The sequence below is a fragment of the Lytechinus variegatus genome, chromosome 7 (assembly GCF_018143015.1).
Source record: "Lytechinus variegatus isolate NC3 chromosome 7, Lvar_3.0, whole genome shotgun sequence".
Lineage (NCBI taxonomy): Eukaryota > Metazoa > Echinodermata > Echinoidea > Temnopleuroida > Toxopneustidae > Lytechinus > Lytechinus variegatus.
Window position 1 is genome coordinate 38,695,930 of NC_054746.1, and position 18,746 is coordinate 38,714,675.

At 33.8% G+C, this 18,746-nt stretch overlaps 1 protein-coding gene across 5 annotated transcripts in view; it reads left to right on the forward strand.

Annotated features, from left to right (window-relative positions):
* Positions 1 to 9,815, forward strand: part of LOC121419228 (aftiphilin-like) — a 38,937-nt gene extending 29,122 nt beyond the window's left edge. For 2 of the 5 annotated variants that reach the window (XM_041613592.1, XM_041613588.1), the window contains exons 6-8: positions 870 to 930; positions 2,469 to 2,540; positions 8,687 to 9,815. In XM_041613592.1, coding sequence (XP_041469526.1) covers positions 870 to 930; positions 2,469 to 2,540; positions 8,687 to 9,057 — 504 coding nt within the window. In that variant the 3' untranslated portion in view covers positions 9,058 to 9,815. The remainder of the gene's footprint in view (positions 1 to 869; positions 931 to 2,468; positions 2,541 to 8,686) is intronic. The other 3 variants (XM_041613589.1, XM_041613591.1, XM_041613593.1) reach the window with 3 other exon arrangements.
* Positions 9,816 to 18,746: the final 8,931 nt, after the last annotated feature.

Consider the following 18,746-nt stretch of genomic DNA (forward strand, 5'->3'; position numbering starts at 1 on the left):
TACCTAACAAATATATAATGACATGCACTGACATAGCATCGCTCCTGGTTCATTTTATGATACATTGAAAGTGTTTTTATTCTTTGAAAGCCATGAGTTAGAGTAATCTGAAGTCAGATTCATCTATACAGATCACATGTAGGAGGCTGATACTAAAATGATCATGATAACAAGAATATTTACTTATACTTAATCAGTTGTATGTAACCCTAATTACAAAATAGTAATTTGGGTCTACATTGACTTTAACAGGCTTCTCATTATTATTTTTTTGCATTTTTTTTCTAAGGTCATCCTCATTATAGTTCATATTATAGCTCAGATTGAAGGAACGTAATATTTATATTCTTTGATTTGAGAATGCACTTATGTACTCATTCCAATCTAATTTCATACAGCATATATATGCTCTGATCTGGTTAATGGGATTCTGCATATTTACCTAATATTCCATGAATATTAATGTGTATCATAATCTTATAAGTCAAGACAAAACAATTGACTGCCATCTTTATTCTCAACTATAACACAATACAGTTAATACACAAAATCAATTGAACCATTATAATATGTCATAATACTTTTTTCTCACACGAAAAGAGCTGGAAAAAATTACAATTAAAGTATAGGGCTCATTGATGTAAGAAGAAACTCCAAAATAAACACCATGAAAACCGTGGTAAGGTTCATATATTGCAACCCTAAAAACAATCTTGCAAATATTGAGAGTCCAAATTTTCATTATTAATTTTGAACCTGATATGTATGGAAAGGCCCACTGACAAGCAAACATAAGTCACAGGAGACTGTATTCATGATGTAGTTTATACATTATTTGTAATTAATCCATCTCTGTCTTGTTTTTGCAGGATACTGTACCCAAAGCAGAGTTTGACTGGAGCAACAGTGGTCTTATTAACCCTTTAGATGGTATGTTATGATTAGAACTTAATTTAATTTACAATATTAGGATAAATAATCCTGGGGAGGGGTGTATAGACAGTAGGTCCATGCTTGGAGTATTTTTATTTTATGGTGAAATCCAACAAGCAAGGGACACTTAGAGGCAGTATAATTATGTTTAAAAATATTTTTTTTCAAATACATTGATTCTAACGTATAAAGTTACTTGGCTGGTTCACAAAGCTGTATTTAAAGTTACACACGATTTTTAATTACTGGAATGTGAAATCCCAAAGTATGAGCCCTGAATGTGTCCTATTTTAATAGAGTATTGCTTTACTTTATATGTAAACTGAATCTTGGGAAGATATGTAATCTGCACTAAAATATGGTTTCAATCACATGAATGTTAATTTGCATTAAGATATTGAACTGCAATGTGATGTATTTCTTTTTAATTGGGAAACAGACTTGGGATACTTTATTTCAGTCATTTATAAGCTTAGTGATATATTTCCAGTATACCACCTCTTCCTCTATCTGTAAAAAAGACTGACTGCTTTCAAAATGTTGTGTCTAGGCATTTTAATATGATTTTATGAATAAATCATGGGGGGAAAATCCTAATTTATTTCATCTCCAAATATGTATACATGCAAAGTATGTCACTAGTATAGTATCACCGTCATAATTTGGATTGAGTCATGTGACATACTTCTATCTAGGCTATAAAAATGCTACTTGGACATCTATTTGTTTAGCAAAATCAATATAGATTGTGATTTATTCATATGATAGAATAAGATACATCTTGCGTAAGCATGTTACATTGGGTTTTTGTATGTTCTTTATTTTCATGATTGGTACAGAGTCTGTTCTGTAATGATCAGTTCGTCTGTTAGCGTTACAGGATTATTATTGGTTCTGGTATTCATATGGGGTATACTATGTAATGGCAATCGTAAACATATAGGACCATAAACATGACACAGGGAGCCCTGAAGGAACATTGCATGAATGTCATAGGTGACAGTGATGTACAGTGCTGATAGCATGGACAGTATAGCAGTATACAAGAACAATGCACAATCAAGTTAACTAAAAATGAATGAAGCATATCCCAACATAATTGATAAATTGATTGAAGAAAAATTAGTAACTAAAAATGATAAAGGTATTGGTCCCTTAACTTTTTGTCTATCAAACATTTATTAATTTCATATCTTGCAGTAGATAATGAATATGATGATAGGGACATTGTACATCATGTCATAAATTCTTCTTTCTGGTTTATGTAGGCATTTCACATATATGAGTCTATAACGATATTTCATTTCTTATTAATCATGCCATTTCTCGGTTGTTGACTGTCACATTTTAAATTGTCACAAAATGGACATTTTGAATCAGTCATGGTAGTATTAGTTTTAGAATTTTACAGTTGATAAAATAATATCTGATTCTCTTTTCCCCTTTTAATTAATAAAGCATGACACCTCTACTTTTCTCCTGTTTACAACTTACATTTCCTTCTCTTCTAACCAATTCTTATTGATATATAACAGCAAACAGTTTAAACCTGGACTTTTTCGCCAATGAGCGAAAGAGCTCTTCTTCTAGACATAAATCTAGATCAGGTAAAACTCCTGTTAGGGAGGACATATCCTAGAGGATCATTCATTAATAGTTTAGTGTGCATGTTCTTGAATTCTTAGATTTCAGCCGCTATTTTTTTTCAGTGTTGAGTGTAAATACAGTATTAGATTTTCCATGTTCAGTTATGTGGCTTGCATGTACATGTATATTGCACTCACATTCTAGTTTGTTTACTTTCTTGATCAATTTTCAGATAGTATTTTTCTTCAGTTTTGTACTTTATTTTCTTTGCTCATATATTTAAATAGATATCTTCTTCTTTTACTATTGTATATAGTAGACATTGTGGTGTTCATAGTTAGTTCTTGTAGATTTACCGTACTTTGCATGGTTTGATTTGCTGTGGGTTTCACGTTAATTTTATTATTTCTTCACAAGATGTATTATTTTGCTTCTTTTCTTTCATACATCTTTGTACATGTTTATTTCTTGATAAAAGACACATTTATGGAATGGATGGATATGCAGATAAACATATTTTATAGCATGGTGTGTAAATGAGAGAAATTAGTGGGTAGAGAGAGTGGGAGTTGGAGAAAGAGAGAAAGAAATGAAGATTCTTGGAAGAAAACATAGAGAGAATTAAAGCAGAAATACATTATTCATTTTTTTGGTAAAAAACATATTCTTGAAGTCTGTTGTATAATCAACCCCATTTCATGAGCATGTATCGCTTCCTGTCCTGATCAGTAAGAAATCAATAACTGAAATCCACTTGGTTTTCCTGCAAAACAACATTATACAATATGCACAAAGTCTTCAGCAAGACTGATCATGCAATATGTTCCCAATGTAGTGTATTTACTGGGGAACACATTAAACGCAAGAAGACAACAATCGAAGTTCGACAGTTCTATGTATTTTCTGATCGGGAAATTTACCCGATCAGAAAATACCAGGTAATATTGGCAATGTGAAAGCAAATCACGCGTAATATCCCAGAAAGAAAATACCCACTAAATAGTAGGTACTTGGCAAAATTATGAGAACTTTCGCCGGGATTTTTCCAAGGTCGCAAGTATCTTGGCAATGTGAAAGCAATTTACAGGAACTTTTAGCACAGTAGGTGGTTTCAAACCGCCTCAGTCACAAGAATCCCTGTTAAATTACGAGAACTTTTTTAGGCTAAAAAATACCCATTATTTTTGCATTCACACCGCCCTGAAACATACCCTTTCGGGATAAGTTCCCGAAGTTACGAGCATGTGCAGTATGGTCTGATAAGCAGGCAAGGCGCGAGATTCAAAATCACTAGCCCAGCAGCCACCCATGCCGCTGCGCCCAACGACACGCTGGGCTAAAAGTTCCCGTAATTTGCTTTCACATCGCCAAAATACCTACGACCTTGGAAAAATCCCCGCGAAAGTTCTCGTAATTTCGCCAAGTACCTACTATTTAGCGGGTATTTTCTTTCGGGGAAATTACGCGTAGTTTGCTTTCACATTACCAAATACCTGGTATTTTCTGATCAGGGTAAATTTCCCGATCAGAGAATACCTGGAACTGACGAACTTCGAGGCGGTCTGAAACCACCTAGTGTGTTGTTGGGCATGGGCACTGTGGGTGGCTGCTGAGCTAGTGGTTTTGAATCTCACGCCTTGCCTGCTTTATCAGACCATACTGCGCATGCTCCTAACTTCAGGAATTTTTCCTGAAGGGTATGTTTTGGGGTGGTGTGAATGCAGGAATAATTAATGGTTATTTTTTAGCCTAAAAAAGTTCTCGTAATTTAACAGGGATTCTTATGATCGAAGTGGTTTGAAACCACCTAAAAATACTTAGATCAAATATTTGGTGAAGAGACAAGGAGACAGGCAGATGTCTCCTTGTTTTGTGTCTTTAAAGTTAACTTTACACAAGCAACATGACATAATAAAAGATCTTGTTCCACCGTCTCCTTGCCTTTACAAAGTCAACTAGATGAGATAAAGCATCTTGTTTTCTTGTCTTCTCGGCCTGACAATGAATCATTTTTTTTTCTCCTTGACTCTCTTGAATTTGTGTGTTGCATAATATATGTGCCCTTTATTGCAAAGTGTCTCATTCGCATTGAGAGATTGGTCAGCAACGTTGTATTCAACACCATGCATTAATCACAGTCTTTCACTTTCAATGTGATTACAACCTCATTTGAATAATAAGGTTTCTCTAGGATCTCAATAATAATTGTATTGGTCATTTTTCTTTCCTGTGCATGGGATTAATCTTCAAGTTAAACATTTCTTTTTCAAGGATGTTCCATAGTCAAAATGAAATCCATGTCATTTTCACCAAACTTTGCACAGAGGTACTTCAGCTCCTAAATATTCCAAATATGCCAAAAATAACATGGGTTCATGTGCTTGATTTTTGCTATCGATCTTTGAAGTTCACCCAATTGAAGTTCTCAAGAAATGCGCATTCAAAAGGTTTAGACATTTTTTTACCTCGTGGGATTACTACATTTCTATTTTTTAGCCAAAATCCATGTAAATCTCAATAAATTTTACAGTATATTTCAGAATTGTTTGCCTAAGATGGATAATCAATTTGTATTACTAGTTAATTGCCCTCTTAAGGCTAGCAGCACCTTCAATTCTTTAAAATGGTGCAAAAAGTTTACAAATACCTATCTCAAAAATTTGATATTTCTGCAACAAATTTGTGAAGTGCAATAACTGCGGCACTTTTTTTCAAAACCCATGTCATTTTCACCAAAATTTGCAAGTTGTAGAGGAAGGTATACTTAAGAGGTGTAGATATTAAAAAATACAGGTTCATGTCCTTGTTTTTAAACTATCAGCACATTTGTTGGAGGATATAAGCTTTTTGAAACACCAAAATCGTGCCAAAAGCTTTGATCTATGTGAAGAAATAGCTCAAACTGCTCTACCATTTATTCAAAGTCGAGGTCATATTTTTCAATTTTACAATTTCATAATCCTGTACTTTACATTACTGCAAAGTAGAGGATTATGAAATTGTAGAGGTATTTACAAACTTGGTTCCATGGATTATTTTCAGCTAACAAGCTTCATAAAATAACACATCTGATATGCCATTAGAATGCAGATCAAGGGAAAAATCCACCGATACCTATAGCTAATCAATCACATTTTCATCCATTGTGACGTCTAAGTGCATAGCAGGAAATACGTGCAGATTATGATGCACATTAACTGTGGAACGTCCTTAAATTCTAATTCTCAATCATAGCCCATACTATCTTGTACATCTAAGGAAAAAGGTATTGACCCACAAGCGTCTTCTGAAAGTGAACGTTGGTGGCGCAGCGACACATGTATTATAAAATGCACAAATTATCTCATCATCTTGATGGGTATTACAGTGTTATCTCCTGATTTTTAGTTAGGAGTGACATTATTCCTTGCCCTTCTAGCTATTAGAATATTCCAAGCTCATTATATGATGGAATGGTGACAGACCAATTACCTGCTAGCATGTCAAAATATGCCTCTACTTGTAGTGCAATGAATCTTGGTTGTTTTGTGTTGTTGTTTTTCCTTCTAATTGACTTGACAGGATGATATGTCTTCTTGTCTTATTTGTATTTTCTCCTTTATTAAATCATCATCATCTTGGTGGATAGTTTGTCTCTTGTTAGTCTGTTATAAAGCATTTTAGGAGTCTTAAAATGGCTCCTTACTCTACTATCTGTAGAATATTCCAAGCTCATTAGTTGATGGAGTTGCATTTTCATCACCATCAGTGACATAGCAATTAACCTCTAGCAGGGCAACGTCTGTCTCCTGGTGAAATATGCCTGACAAAAATCAAAATTAGCTAGGATATGGTTCAAACTGCCTCGTTCTGATATTACAAAGCATCGAGTCATTTTGAATTCCATCATGCTAATTTATTTTTTTCATAAAAATTGTGATTATCCAAATGTAGTATTGACATCAGTAAGGTTTTATTCTTATTATATTCATCTTATTAACTGATCAAGCTTCCTTTTTTAAAACTTCTTGAATTTTTTTCCATCTTATATTACAATGTCAATGGTGCTGTTGATATATGCTACATTTTTAATTCCTCTGATCTCCTCATGATGCAACATGCCAATTGGATACAATTGCATCCTTGCAAATGAAAAAAAATGTTCCTATATTCAATTTATACTGCTAAATAATTACACATAAAATGTGCTGTATGAAAGGTTTTTGAATATGTTGATGAATGGGATGAGATTGAATTGCACTATGCTTTACAAATAATAACTTTACTTTCCCTTTAGAAAAAGTAGTTTTGATTCTTCAAAAGGCACTATCACTCATATTAGCTACATCTCATTGTTCTACAGTATCTGAAATTGTATCCTCTATACACTGTCCGAATTTCAGTTTCTGGCATTGTGACTTTGTTTACTTACATGCATTTCAACAAGAGATGGCACTGTTGTAAAAAAAAATCAGGAAAAGCTGAAATAAGAATTAACATGTTTCTGGTTCAGCCTAATTAAAATAAATAAATTTGGAATAGCTGTATAGGCAGAAATACAGAAATTGATTTGTTGATTCAACTCATTTGTGGAATTATTATAACACTGATTATAACAGATTTTTTTCCATATGAAGTGAACTCTTACAGTTGGAGCTATTCTACAGAAGAAGAATATCAAATTTTATATGAGGTATCCCAGAAAAGAATCTGTGGATTTTAAGTATTTTGCACTTGAACTATTTCATTTTTGTTTGCATCATTAATTACATCATCGTCCTATTTAGAAAATGATCTTAGCTTGTTGAATTTAGTCAAGTGAAAAATATATTTGTTTTCTTTTTAAGGGACAGTGCTTAAAATTCACCACTTGCTTTTTTTCTTAAACATCTGGTATTTCTTTTCAGGCTTATTTACACATATACATACTTAATGTATATTATCACTTTTATAATTTAACATGTAAGGAGCATGTTTGAGCAATGCAAGTAAACAATATAATATATTGTATTTGAAAGAATGCATTTTATTTACATCTAGCTAACACAGGAACCATACTATGGTGTGTTGATTTTGAGTTTCCTTGATATATTTTCTTGATGATGGGCCTAGTGGGCTTTCTCTTTCTTGGCTGTTGAATTTTTTCTGAATATGAAATAAATAAAATGTAGAAGCGCTGTAGATGCTTTGCTGCTGATAAAATGGAAAGTATATGAGGAATTAAGACTTGCTTATTGATGTAGCATATATTCTGTCTGCATCTATCATGGAGTTGTGAAGTCTTGAATCTTCCATAGCTGTGATAGAGCAAAGGATGTAATATATCAAAATATAGTTATATGAGTGATTAATTTTTAGGTAGGCATGAATAAGCATTCAAAGAATAACAGAGTTGGACATTTTTATACATTTCTGTTATTTCATAATGTCTCTTGAGCAGCTACCCCATACATGCATGTCATTATCGACAGCAATAGACGTTGTCCAATTCAGGGGGTGATATAATACATCATCTTTTAAACCATATTAAGGAAAGTGACTAGATTTTATGTTTGCTTTATTTTCACTTTCACAAAATTTTCTCAAGCATTCCTTCTCTTGATCTCACCCACCCTTCCCCAACCCTGACCCCTTCCCCTCCACCCTCCCCCTTCTATCCCCCCCCCTCCACTCTGTCTCTCTCACACACATCTTTAATCATTGTCTCCCTTGATTTCTCATCCTTGACACATGTATCCTTACCTTTAAATATATCCATCTTATTTGCTGTGCATGTTATGCATGATGGTCATTTTACTCAATCTAGTTTCCTCATTAATTTTCTCAGCACCTGCACCTTCAGTATCCACATTGTTAGCCAATATTTTTAGAATATGAATGTGGCTTTATCTGATATTCAATAAACAGGAATATCATTATTCTTTTTGAGATCACTTTAGCTTTTATACTTTAATCAAGAAAAGTTGAATAACCCAGTCAATAATACTAGTGTGAAAGTATATCAATAAATGATGACAGTGGATAATGAAATATTCCAGAAGAATCATGAAAACTGGAAACATGTTCTTTAGGTTTTGAAATTGTTTGTACCTTGTGGGTGATTGGAAGTTGTATCATTTGTTGTTAACTTTAAATGAAATTACAATTACAATGTGTATAACCCTCTTTTTCCCATTTATATTTTCAGTGCAAAAAGTGGACCCAGAACTCTTGGACCTTGCGGTGAGTCCATCTGAACCTCCACTCCAACCAGCATTGACTCCATCTTCCTCATCTACCAACCAACCATCATCATCTTCCTCTCAGAGAAAGTCTCCCAATGCTCTTGACGAGATCCTCAAACATTCCTCATCCTCCATGGTCAAACAGAAACCAAAGCGAGAGGCAGGTCTCAGTTCTGAAGCCAATTCTGTCTTGGATTCACTCCCAGATCTCTCCTACATGCTAGCTAAGGTTCTCATGTTCCCTGTCGCTTCTTCCAACTCGTCATCTCCATCCAAACCAGCAGCAAAGAATGATGCAGTCCAGGGCACTGGCTGGGCAGAGTCAATCTCATGACACGATGGTCAGTAACGTTTGGTCATTCTCATGACACGATGGTCAGTAACGTTCGGTCAATCTCATGACACGATAGTCAATAACAAGTGGTCATTCTGATGAAAGGATAGTCAATAACATTTGATCAATCTCTTGACAGGATAGTTGATAATAATTGGTCAATCTCATGACAAGATAGTCAATACTTGGGCAATCTTATGGCAGGATAGTCAATAATACTTGGTCAGTCACATGACAGGATACTCAATAACACTTGGACAATCTTATGGCAGGATAGTCAATAATACTTGGTCAATCTCTTGACAGGATAGTCAATAATACTTGGTCAATCTCTTGACAGGATAGTCAATAATACTTGGTCAATCTCTTGACAGGATAGTCAATAATACTTGGTCAATCTCTTGACAGGATACAATTGTTCAATCTCAAAAGTTCATGTTGTCTATTGGTTTATATCTTGCCTACATTTACTATTCATCATACAATTCCCAAGAATGTTCTGTAATCTGATCACAGATCACGGATCACATGATATTCAGCGAATTGCACTATGGCATCCAAAATGCACTGTCCTGCACTCTGACGTCGTACCAAATGTACTATCCTGCACTCTGACGTCATACCATATGCACTATCCTGCACTCTGACGTCAGAGTGCAGGATAGTGTGAGGTCTGGAATTATCTAGAATTATCTAGAATTAGATCAAATATGGCATTTGGGGCAACAGTAACATTGGGGAGAGAGGGTTGTATAAAACAAACAATGCACACATTCTTGTGCATGGAGGACCTAAATAACAAACTCTGTGCTCGACTCGCCAAATGAATATACCGCACCGAGGTCCGCTCTTGCGCATCGTTCATTACTTAGCCCTGCATGCACGCGCTTACGTACATTATTTGTATAATATGAACCTGATCCATCTATTCTACAGAAAGTGAACTTTAATTGGGCACCTATTTGACTTCCCCACTCCTCTTGTTTTATCCTCCAACATGTCCCCTCCAAAATAATAGCCCCTGCCACCTCTTTTTTTAATATCACTATGAATATTTGCTCCCACCCAGTATTTAAAAAAATATGTGAAGTTTTCAAATAAAAAATAGGAAAAATTCATACTTTGCTCCACAACCTGTAGCCTGGCTCAGACAAAAACATTGAATATCTGCAAAGTGTTAATGTGTAAATGAACATGCAAAGTGTTTTTACCCCAAGTAACACATGTACCTTATTTTATTCCACAGTATGAAATTCAATGTTAATCCTAAGTCCCCCCAAAATTGTGTCTAGTATAGCCCTTTACATTATGATCATATCAGCACATAATGCATTATCATTGCAATCAGCATTAGAATACATGTATGTCTCTCTATACAGCGCGTATCAAAAAAAGTTTACACTTTGAAAAAATCCTGTAAAATTATACATTTGTAATATTCTGAAGATTTTTCCACATTTTAACATTAGTACAGATCCATTAAAGCAAATGACGATATAACTGTCAAAAAATATTTCCGCTTGAGTGAGCACCACTTACTTTTGAAAAGTTAGTGAAAAATGATTTGCGCAGAACTTTGAAATAGTTATGCGAATAAAAGTAGAACTTAAACATGAAGAAAAAGAGGAATTTAGCTAGTAAAATTGATTTAAAGATATCTTTTAACCTTTTTGACTTGTTTCCTTGCCCACAAACACTTCAAAGTGTGCATTACGCCCCACCCCACTCCCCCACACACCGAGGCCATCGTGACGATATTTGCTTTACACTGAGCTGTGATTTACATGGAATGGCTTAGGCTTTATTTTCATTTTGTTAATCAGTATCGAGCTTGGGAAATGTGTGGAGAAATAAGTATTAAATGAAAAATGAAACGTAAACCCACTTTCAATGATAAAAACTTCGTAAAAAAATGCTGGAGATGTCTGATATAAACTTTTGTTCAGATTCAGTTATGTCCTCAGATCCAGCTGGCACTAAAATGGTAAAGGTTGTGCTTACTAAGTGTTGAAATTTCAATTTGGGTGGCAAAATTGTTACAGAATGCTTGAATGTGTCCGTTTTATTTCAATTGACTAAAATTGCAAGTATGAGAAATGTTTTGCAGGGCAAGTTTGATTTCGCCCTTCCCCCTTGACACAGCGTGAAAATGAGCATTTCTGCGCAAACAGATTTCTGCGAGCTTTACAAAAATGGAAAGCGCTCACTCAAGTGTAACATTCTGACAAAACTTTTACTTTCATTGGATAGATGAGACCCAAACCCAAAATTATATGTGAAAAATTTACCCACATGTTGTATATTTTTTCATTCCCAGGGCTTTTTCAAAGTGTAAACTTTTTTTTGATACGCACTGTATAAGAACTTACAATTATGGTAACTTTGCCAATTTAGTAACTCCCATGGTTACAAGGCTCAGCAGCTAATAAAATTAAAGGTTTCCATGGTAGTTACTCTAATGGCAAAGTTACTGTAATCTTTAATATACATCCCCTTGTCTTGATCGTCAAAAGAGCCAATACATGTATATCGACCAGCAGAAAATGCATCCCTTTCCTCTGATTATATTTATTGTGAAATTTAGTCAAGTAACATTCAGAATCATCTGAAATAGAGAGCCAAATTAAACTATACGCAAATCATTTCTATTGATCATGCTATTGAGTAAACTATTGAGGCATATATACCTGATTGTTTTTGTTTATACATGAAAAAGGAGTTTGAGTGTACATAATTACAGAGAATATATATTGCTACCAGTGCTGATATTTCACTACAAGAATTTGATAAATAATGATAAATTTCATGTACATGTATTATTCCATTAAAAACATATTTATATCTATGTGATATGGAGTAGGTTGAGTCGATATTGAGTTTCATGTATTTGACTTCCAACCGTTACTGGTGATAACCATTATTTACTACTTTGTAATGTAACAGATGTACTGTATTGCCATTCTAGTTGATGAAAATAAAAGGCACTAAATTTTTTATCTCATTTCTTGTGAGGTAATTGTTCGACTACTTCAGAATCAATGGAGTATGAAAACATGAATGATAATTGTGCCATTACTCTTTGTGTGCATGTGAATATATGTTCGATCACGTTATAATGAAGTTAGTATTGTTTCATTTGCAGCTACAGTACAATCTTTATTCTAATTTTATCACAAGTAAAATATGTATTTATGTGTATTTATATGTATTTCTCATATTCCATTCCATGATCCTTCTAAGGAGATGATTATATTTCACTTTTCAATATATTGAAGGAATTTAATTAAGAATAAATATCTATATCTATCTTAGATCAAATGATTTCTATTTGCAACCAGATTTTAGGAGACAGCATCATTTATAATCAGGTTAAATTGCTCTCTTTTGAAGAAAATATTAATTTTCCTATTATGAAATCAAGAATCATTTGCTGCACAGCCCCAACTAAATTGATATTTGCATGTAATATTTGAATGAGCAATTATGATTTGGTTTATAAAATGTATTCTCTATATTAATCATTGTTTTGTAAAAGGTTACTTTTGTGTTATTTAGAAATATATGTGTATTCATCTTTAAAATCTTATATGTATTCTGATTTTTCACTGTAATATTATCTGTTTGCTCTGTTAGTATTAATTGGTATACTAGTATATTTGTATTATATATTTACATCATACTTTGCTCAATACTAATAATATACTACATGTAGTTCAATACTGTTAATGTTAGTAGACATGCTGAATCTGTCTGGGACAACACATGATAATTAATTTCAAAAGATAAGGCTACTCAACATTCCCCAAATAATTGTGATTGTTTGCTGCCCTCTACTGAGAGAATGCAGACATTGTGTACAAGTCTTTGTTCTACTGCATGTTTGTGTGTCATGCTTGCCTTTTCCTTTCATTAGATATCCAGCTCCTGTGTAGACAAAGAAATATTTCTTGTTACCTCAAAAATAGTTAAGGCCCCAGGCAGTACCTTTCATGGGTATTGTTTGTTCTTTGCAGCATCTAGAATCATACTTCATGTATAGTGTTGACTGAACTAGTCTGCCTACTGCATATTGCAAGATTCTTGGAACTGAGGTTAAAGTTTTATGATGAATATATAAATACCATGCCAAGATAGTTATTGATTACTGATAGACTTTGCCACTTTCAGAAAGTAACGTAAATTATGCAGATTTAGTTGTAACATTCATTGTTACAGTAGCCTAAAGGTGTTCTCCAACTTTCCCAAAGGCAAAGTTATAGCAAAATACAATCTTCCTGTTTGTAAAGTTACATGCACTTTCACCGTATGAGCCTCTGAATATACTGGAATTGAGCCAGTCCCTATGCGCTGGGTCGCTATAGAAGAATTATTAGAGTTTGTTTAAGGTATGATGACACATCATTAGCTGCTGTAATGTAGTTTTAAAAGGATTGGTTTGAGAGCAATGAGTTGTATTTCTCTGCTGTAATTGAGCCTGTCAGGTCACAGGATATTGGAGCCACAGATAGTGTGCTTCTCACTCTAGCACCTGTTGATGGTCTTTGTTTAAGAGAAGTAATCAAGTGAGTGGATAGCAGTAATCAAACTGACATAACTGGTCATCATACTGTCCACTTAAATTGACCAACCCAGGCAGTGACCAGACTCTTGCCAAGTTCATGGTCATGTCTTTCAATCTCTCCTACCGTAATAGGTAGTGATTAGCTTTTCTATTAATTCTTAAAGCTTTTTACAGTTATTGTTTGAAAGGACTCTACCTTTTAATTATTAGGGTAATATACTATCATAATGGGGGTAATTCCTATATCAAAATATGTGAGTAAATGTTTTGCAAATTGGGGAAAAATACCAGGATCTGTAGCTAATTCATCTTGCAATATCCTTCTGAAAAAAAATGGGACTGATTTAAGGGAGGCGGGGGGTCATTAATATCAATATTAAAAGTAGACAAAGTAGCCATCATCCAATCATATGTGAAAATTTATGTAGCTATTAATAGTTACTGTGAATTTTGTTAGTACAGTTTTGTAATAGGACCAACAAGGCTGGCAATGTTTCATCTGAACTTAGGTGATTTTTCATTGATTGAATCAGCTTGGAAATATTAACAAATCAATATTTGATATGGCAAAATGGGTAATATACTTTACTGCATATTGAGGGAGTCAACCAGCAGACCTTGAAGTGTTGAAAAAGTAATATCTTAATTAGATGACTGTGATGATTTACCTTTAAGTAGTTGAGTAAGTCTAAGATGAGTGTGACTCACAGTAAAGAAAATGTCATGTATAATTGAAAGGAAGAGGAAAAGTGGCTGTAGAATGTCTCTACTAATGAACTTAGTTTTTTTCATGGTTATCTGTTAGCTTATCCCATTGAAAATGAAATTGAAAACAAAAGTAGGCCAACAGAAGAACAAAGAAACATAGATACAACTGTTATGATATAAGCTTTCATTTTAAATTTGTTTGTGTTTTTTTTTTGCAATAAAAAAGGTCTGCAGTATTTTGCTTTATATGCATGAACACATCCTGGTAAATTTGAAGGTTTTTATCATTCCACAAACTCAAATTATAAGTCAATTGAACATTTATTGTGACACTGGTATTGCCACTTATGATCAGATTATAAAGACATTTTGTTCTTTGTTTGATGAAAATCAGGGCTATTGATATCATTCAGGATGGAGAGTCATGTTAAATTAGATAACCCAGTAGTTTACTTGATTTAGATAGTATAAAAGTGCAGTTGTAGGCTTCAATAAGTCTTTTATCATACAATCAAGATTCAGTGTACCATACTTGATAAATCAATCATATCTCTAAATTATACTCAACTTGATCCTTATAACTGAACAACTAAATAGCCCACTCCCCTACACTGTCTCATATTCTTAGTTTTCTAGTCGTCCCTAGTTACAAATCAAGATATACATGTTCTCTCTGTTTCTTAATCAATGGAGCCGGCTGGGCGAGAGAAAACAATTCTTTTTTTTTCTTATGAATGGTAAGAAAAAATGAGACAGCCTTGACAGAGGCATCATCCTTCACGGTAGAAGAGACAAGCTATTGTATCAAAGTTTAATAACAAAGTGTTGTAACAATAGAAAACACTCTGTCGAGCAGATGTGATAGTTGATAGTTCATGCCCATCACAGATATATAAATATACACAGGTATAAACATGTTTATGTCAAAATAGTACTGGTGTATTATCCAAGTGTGTGTCAGGAGACTTCAGTAGTGGTTATCCGTTTATTTGTTTTCATAACTGCATTTAAAACATGAGTCATAAAATACTGCCTTGCTGTTTGTAAACATAATCAACAATGCAGCAGCTAAATAACAATTTGTTGAAATTGTCATTTCTATTTGAAGTATTTTCTGAGATCAATATACTCTTTTTGCTTATTTTCTTTATTCATATTGTGAGCATAACCCAAGGGGCTACCATTTTCTCAATTTACTTATAATGGGGATCTCATTTTATGTCAAGAACTCTTTATATGTATTTTCGCAAAATCTATAGTCACTGGATATGATACACTTGTATGTGAATATGATTTAACTGTACTGTTGCTGTCATAATGTATAATTTATTTGATGTCATTATATACTAATCCAATAAAATTTTATTGGAAAAGCTTGATTTCATGCATTTAGAAAAAAGTATATTGCTCTGGATATGGAATGTTATGATCTTCATATTTTTGTTTTAATTCAGGGCTCTTTCTTGTTTCATTTTATGTTTACATTTTCCCCTTCCTTTCCTTTAGTGTGAATTGCTAAGTAATTCAGTGTAAACATTAAATTAAACCTTAATTAAAACTTGTTTAGTAGAAACTAGTTTAACTATGGATTTATTAACACGGTATAACATGTAATGAGAACAATGAGAACAGTTGAAGCGATCTTCCAAACCGGTTCATAAAACCAGCTCGCGATGTAGTTTTGAAGATCACTTTGCCTCGTTAAACTGGTTTTAGCATGAGGACACAACCGTTCTGCGGGAAACGATCTTTGCACATTTTGAGTACACTACTCCACACACTGTGTGTGGAATGCCTACGCTGCAGTTTGAAATTTCGCGCAAAATGTGTCACCCCACTGAGAGTGTTCCCATAGCAACAAGATCGCTTTTCGTGAAGTGATTTTTAAAACCACTTTTGGATGATCAAATGGGAACACTAGCAAAGCGATCTTCCATACCGGTTTCCAGTAATTTTAGTTTCAGAAAGAGTAATGAGAACGGTGTCCTAATTAATCAGGTGGAACCTCTTCTATTGGCATTGCCAATGTTTTTGCTTGCATATTATTCATCAGGTCTAGCCAGCTCTTTCACCTAGTCTGTTTCCCAAAATATTTTCTCTTCACTCATTTTATGGAACCAGGACATGGCAGTTTAAGGAAACATCATTACATTCTAACTTCTGATGTAAATCAAATGATGAAGAAAGTAATGTATTATTTCATAATGCTATGATATGGCACATTTTGTTTGTTAATTGAATGGCTGATATTCTGTTGTTTTTCTTTTGACTTGTTTGGATAGTTTTCAATCAATGGTCTCTCCAGTTATAATAGATATGATCAATGTCATATACCGGATTGGGATGTTTGAAGAATGAAACGTAACCATGGGGATTGTTTTGGGTTAGGGGAAATTCTCAAATCTGTTTCAAGTGTTATTTCCTTCATTGACATTCCGGCGAAGGCTCCAAATAAATGAGTCATGTTTAGTAGTAGTAAGCTTGAGGGGAAACTGATATGCCATATTCCATGCTTTCATATAGTGGAGGATGTGCTTCTAATAGTCTGACAAGGGCAGATCTGTTACACCCTTTACATTAGACTTCTTAGCTATTACCCTCCCCCTAAAAGAAGGCTTCTTGTCCTGCACTAACTCCTCCCCCCCCCTGAAAGAAGGCTCCATAACCTGCACTATTTATCAATCTCGCCCCTCCCCTCAGAAAGAAATAATGGTGTATATCTTACTCTTTAAGAATATATTTCATTAAATGGAAATTATATATTCAATTCACAAAATTGTTGGTCATGTTTTGGCTCTCCATATTGATGAGTTTACATCCTGAAGTGTCTCCAATCAATCTTGTAATTTCAACATGCTAAGAATAGTACAGTCTGTCAGCTTGCTTTAATTCAATCAACATCAACAAGACAACTTGATATGTTTTACAAATACTGTAATGAAATAGAAGCTTCCGACTGCCAAGTACTAAAAAAAAATGTTTTCTTGCGTAATTGCTTCTTTCACCAAGGTAGTAGCAACCAAAGTTATGGGAAATATTGATCCTGAGCCAAATGTTTTATTGGAATGTTCTACCTTGGGAGATGGGTATAGTGAAGGGGGTGGGGCACAGAAAGGGTGTGTTTTCCTAGATCTGCCAGACTAATAATTACAAGGACATTTTTATTTGTGGATTAATCCAAACACTTTCTATTCTGTTGTATTGCTTCTACTTAATGATAGGACACAATCCCAGTCAAACGGATTAATAGGAAATGGGGATCATGTTACTATGGCAAAATACTACAATATTTGGTAACTTTCCATGTTGTGGTTTCAGAGAGCAAAGAATTAATGTTTAGCTGCTATTTGAATGTGACATGTGACTGTTCAAATACTTTATATTTAAAATTTGATTTATTTTTATTTCTTTAAGAATTATGTTTTATTTTATTTCATTAGTGTAGCATTTAATTGACTTTTGTTTTGATAATGTCTACAAATAAGCTGTCATGCAATGCAAATCCAAACCTTTCATTGTTATATAGCTTGTTATTTTAGCAGCTTTCATTGATTTTTCTCAAACCAAATCACAAAGTCTGAAGAAATCATTTTGTTTGTGTGTATTTTCCTCATTACTACAGGTGTATTTTTGCAAGCATCAAGCTATTCATTAGTTATATTACATGCATACCAAGTGCAAACAAAATATTATAAATAAATGTATGTTGAGCAGATGGCAAAGAAATATATGTACATAAATGGTTATTTATGATTTTAGAAGTAATGATATAATCTAGAGATATGTGTGATATACATGATTCACTCTAGTTCAAATTGACTCATTGTAAATGACATGTGAATAGAATAAAACAAGATATCTAGTAACGTACTGTACATTGTGTGATATGATTGTGTTTGTATATTTCCTTTGGGATATACGGTCTTCATGTTGAAAGTTTAAACACCTAATTACTTCCTTTATCAGCATGAATCCCAATGCATAGTGTTTTTATGGATCAGGTATTTTCATGTTCTGTAATTGGGCATACAATCATTTTGTACTGTCATTACCTTTGCTGAAATTTTACTTCCACTTTTTATTCTTATCCTAGAACGGTATTTTCAAAAATGGAAGAAAATTGAAAATTGTGCTTTAATACATTTACCTTTACCATGTTAATCCAAATGCTGCTCTGGGTTTTGCATATGGGAATCTTATTTTGGTGAGGGGGATTCTGGGTGAGTTGTCCTACCACTTGAGTCGTATTTCTTTGATGTCGTATCGGGACAACTGTGGTGGGAGGACAACACCCCCTGCGCCCCTCCATATACTTCACTTGAGTTGTTCATTGCTATATCGAGGAAATACAAACCCAAATTTAAACAAACCTTTCTGTGAGAATTCAATTCAATGAAAATCAGTATAAGAACTTAATATG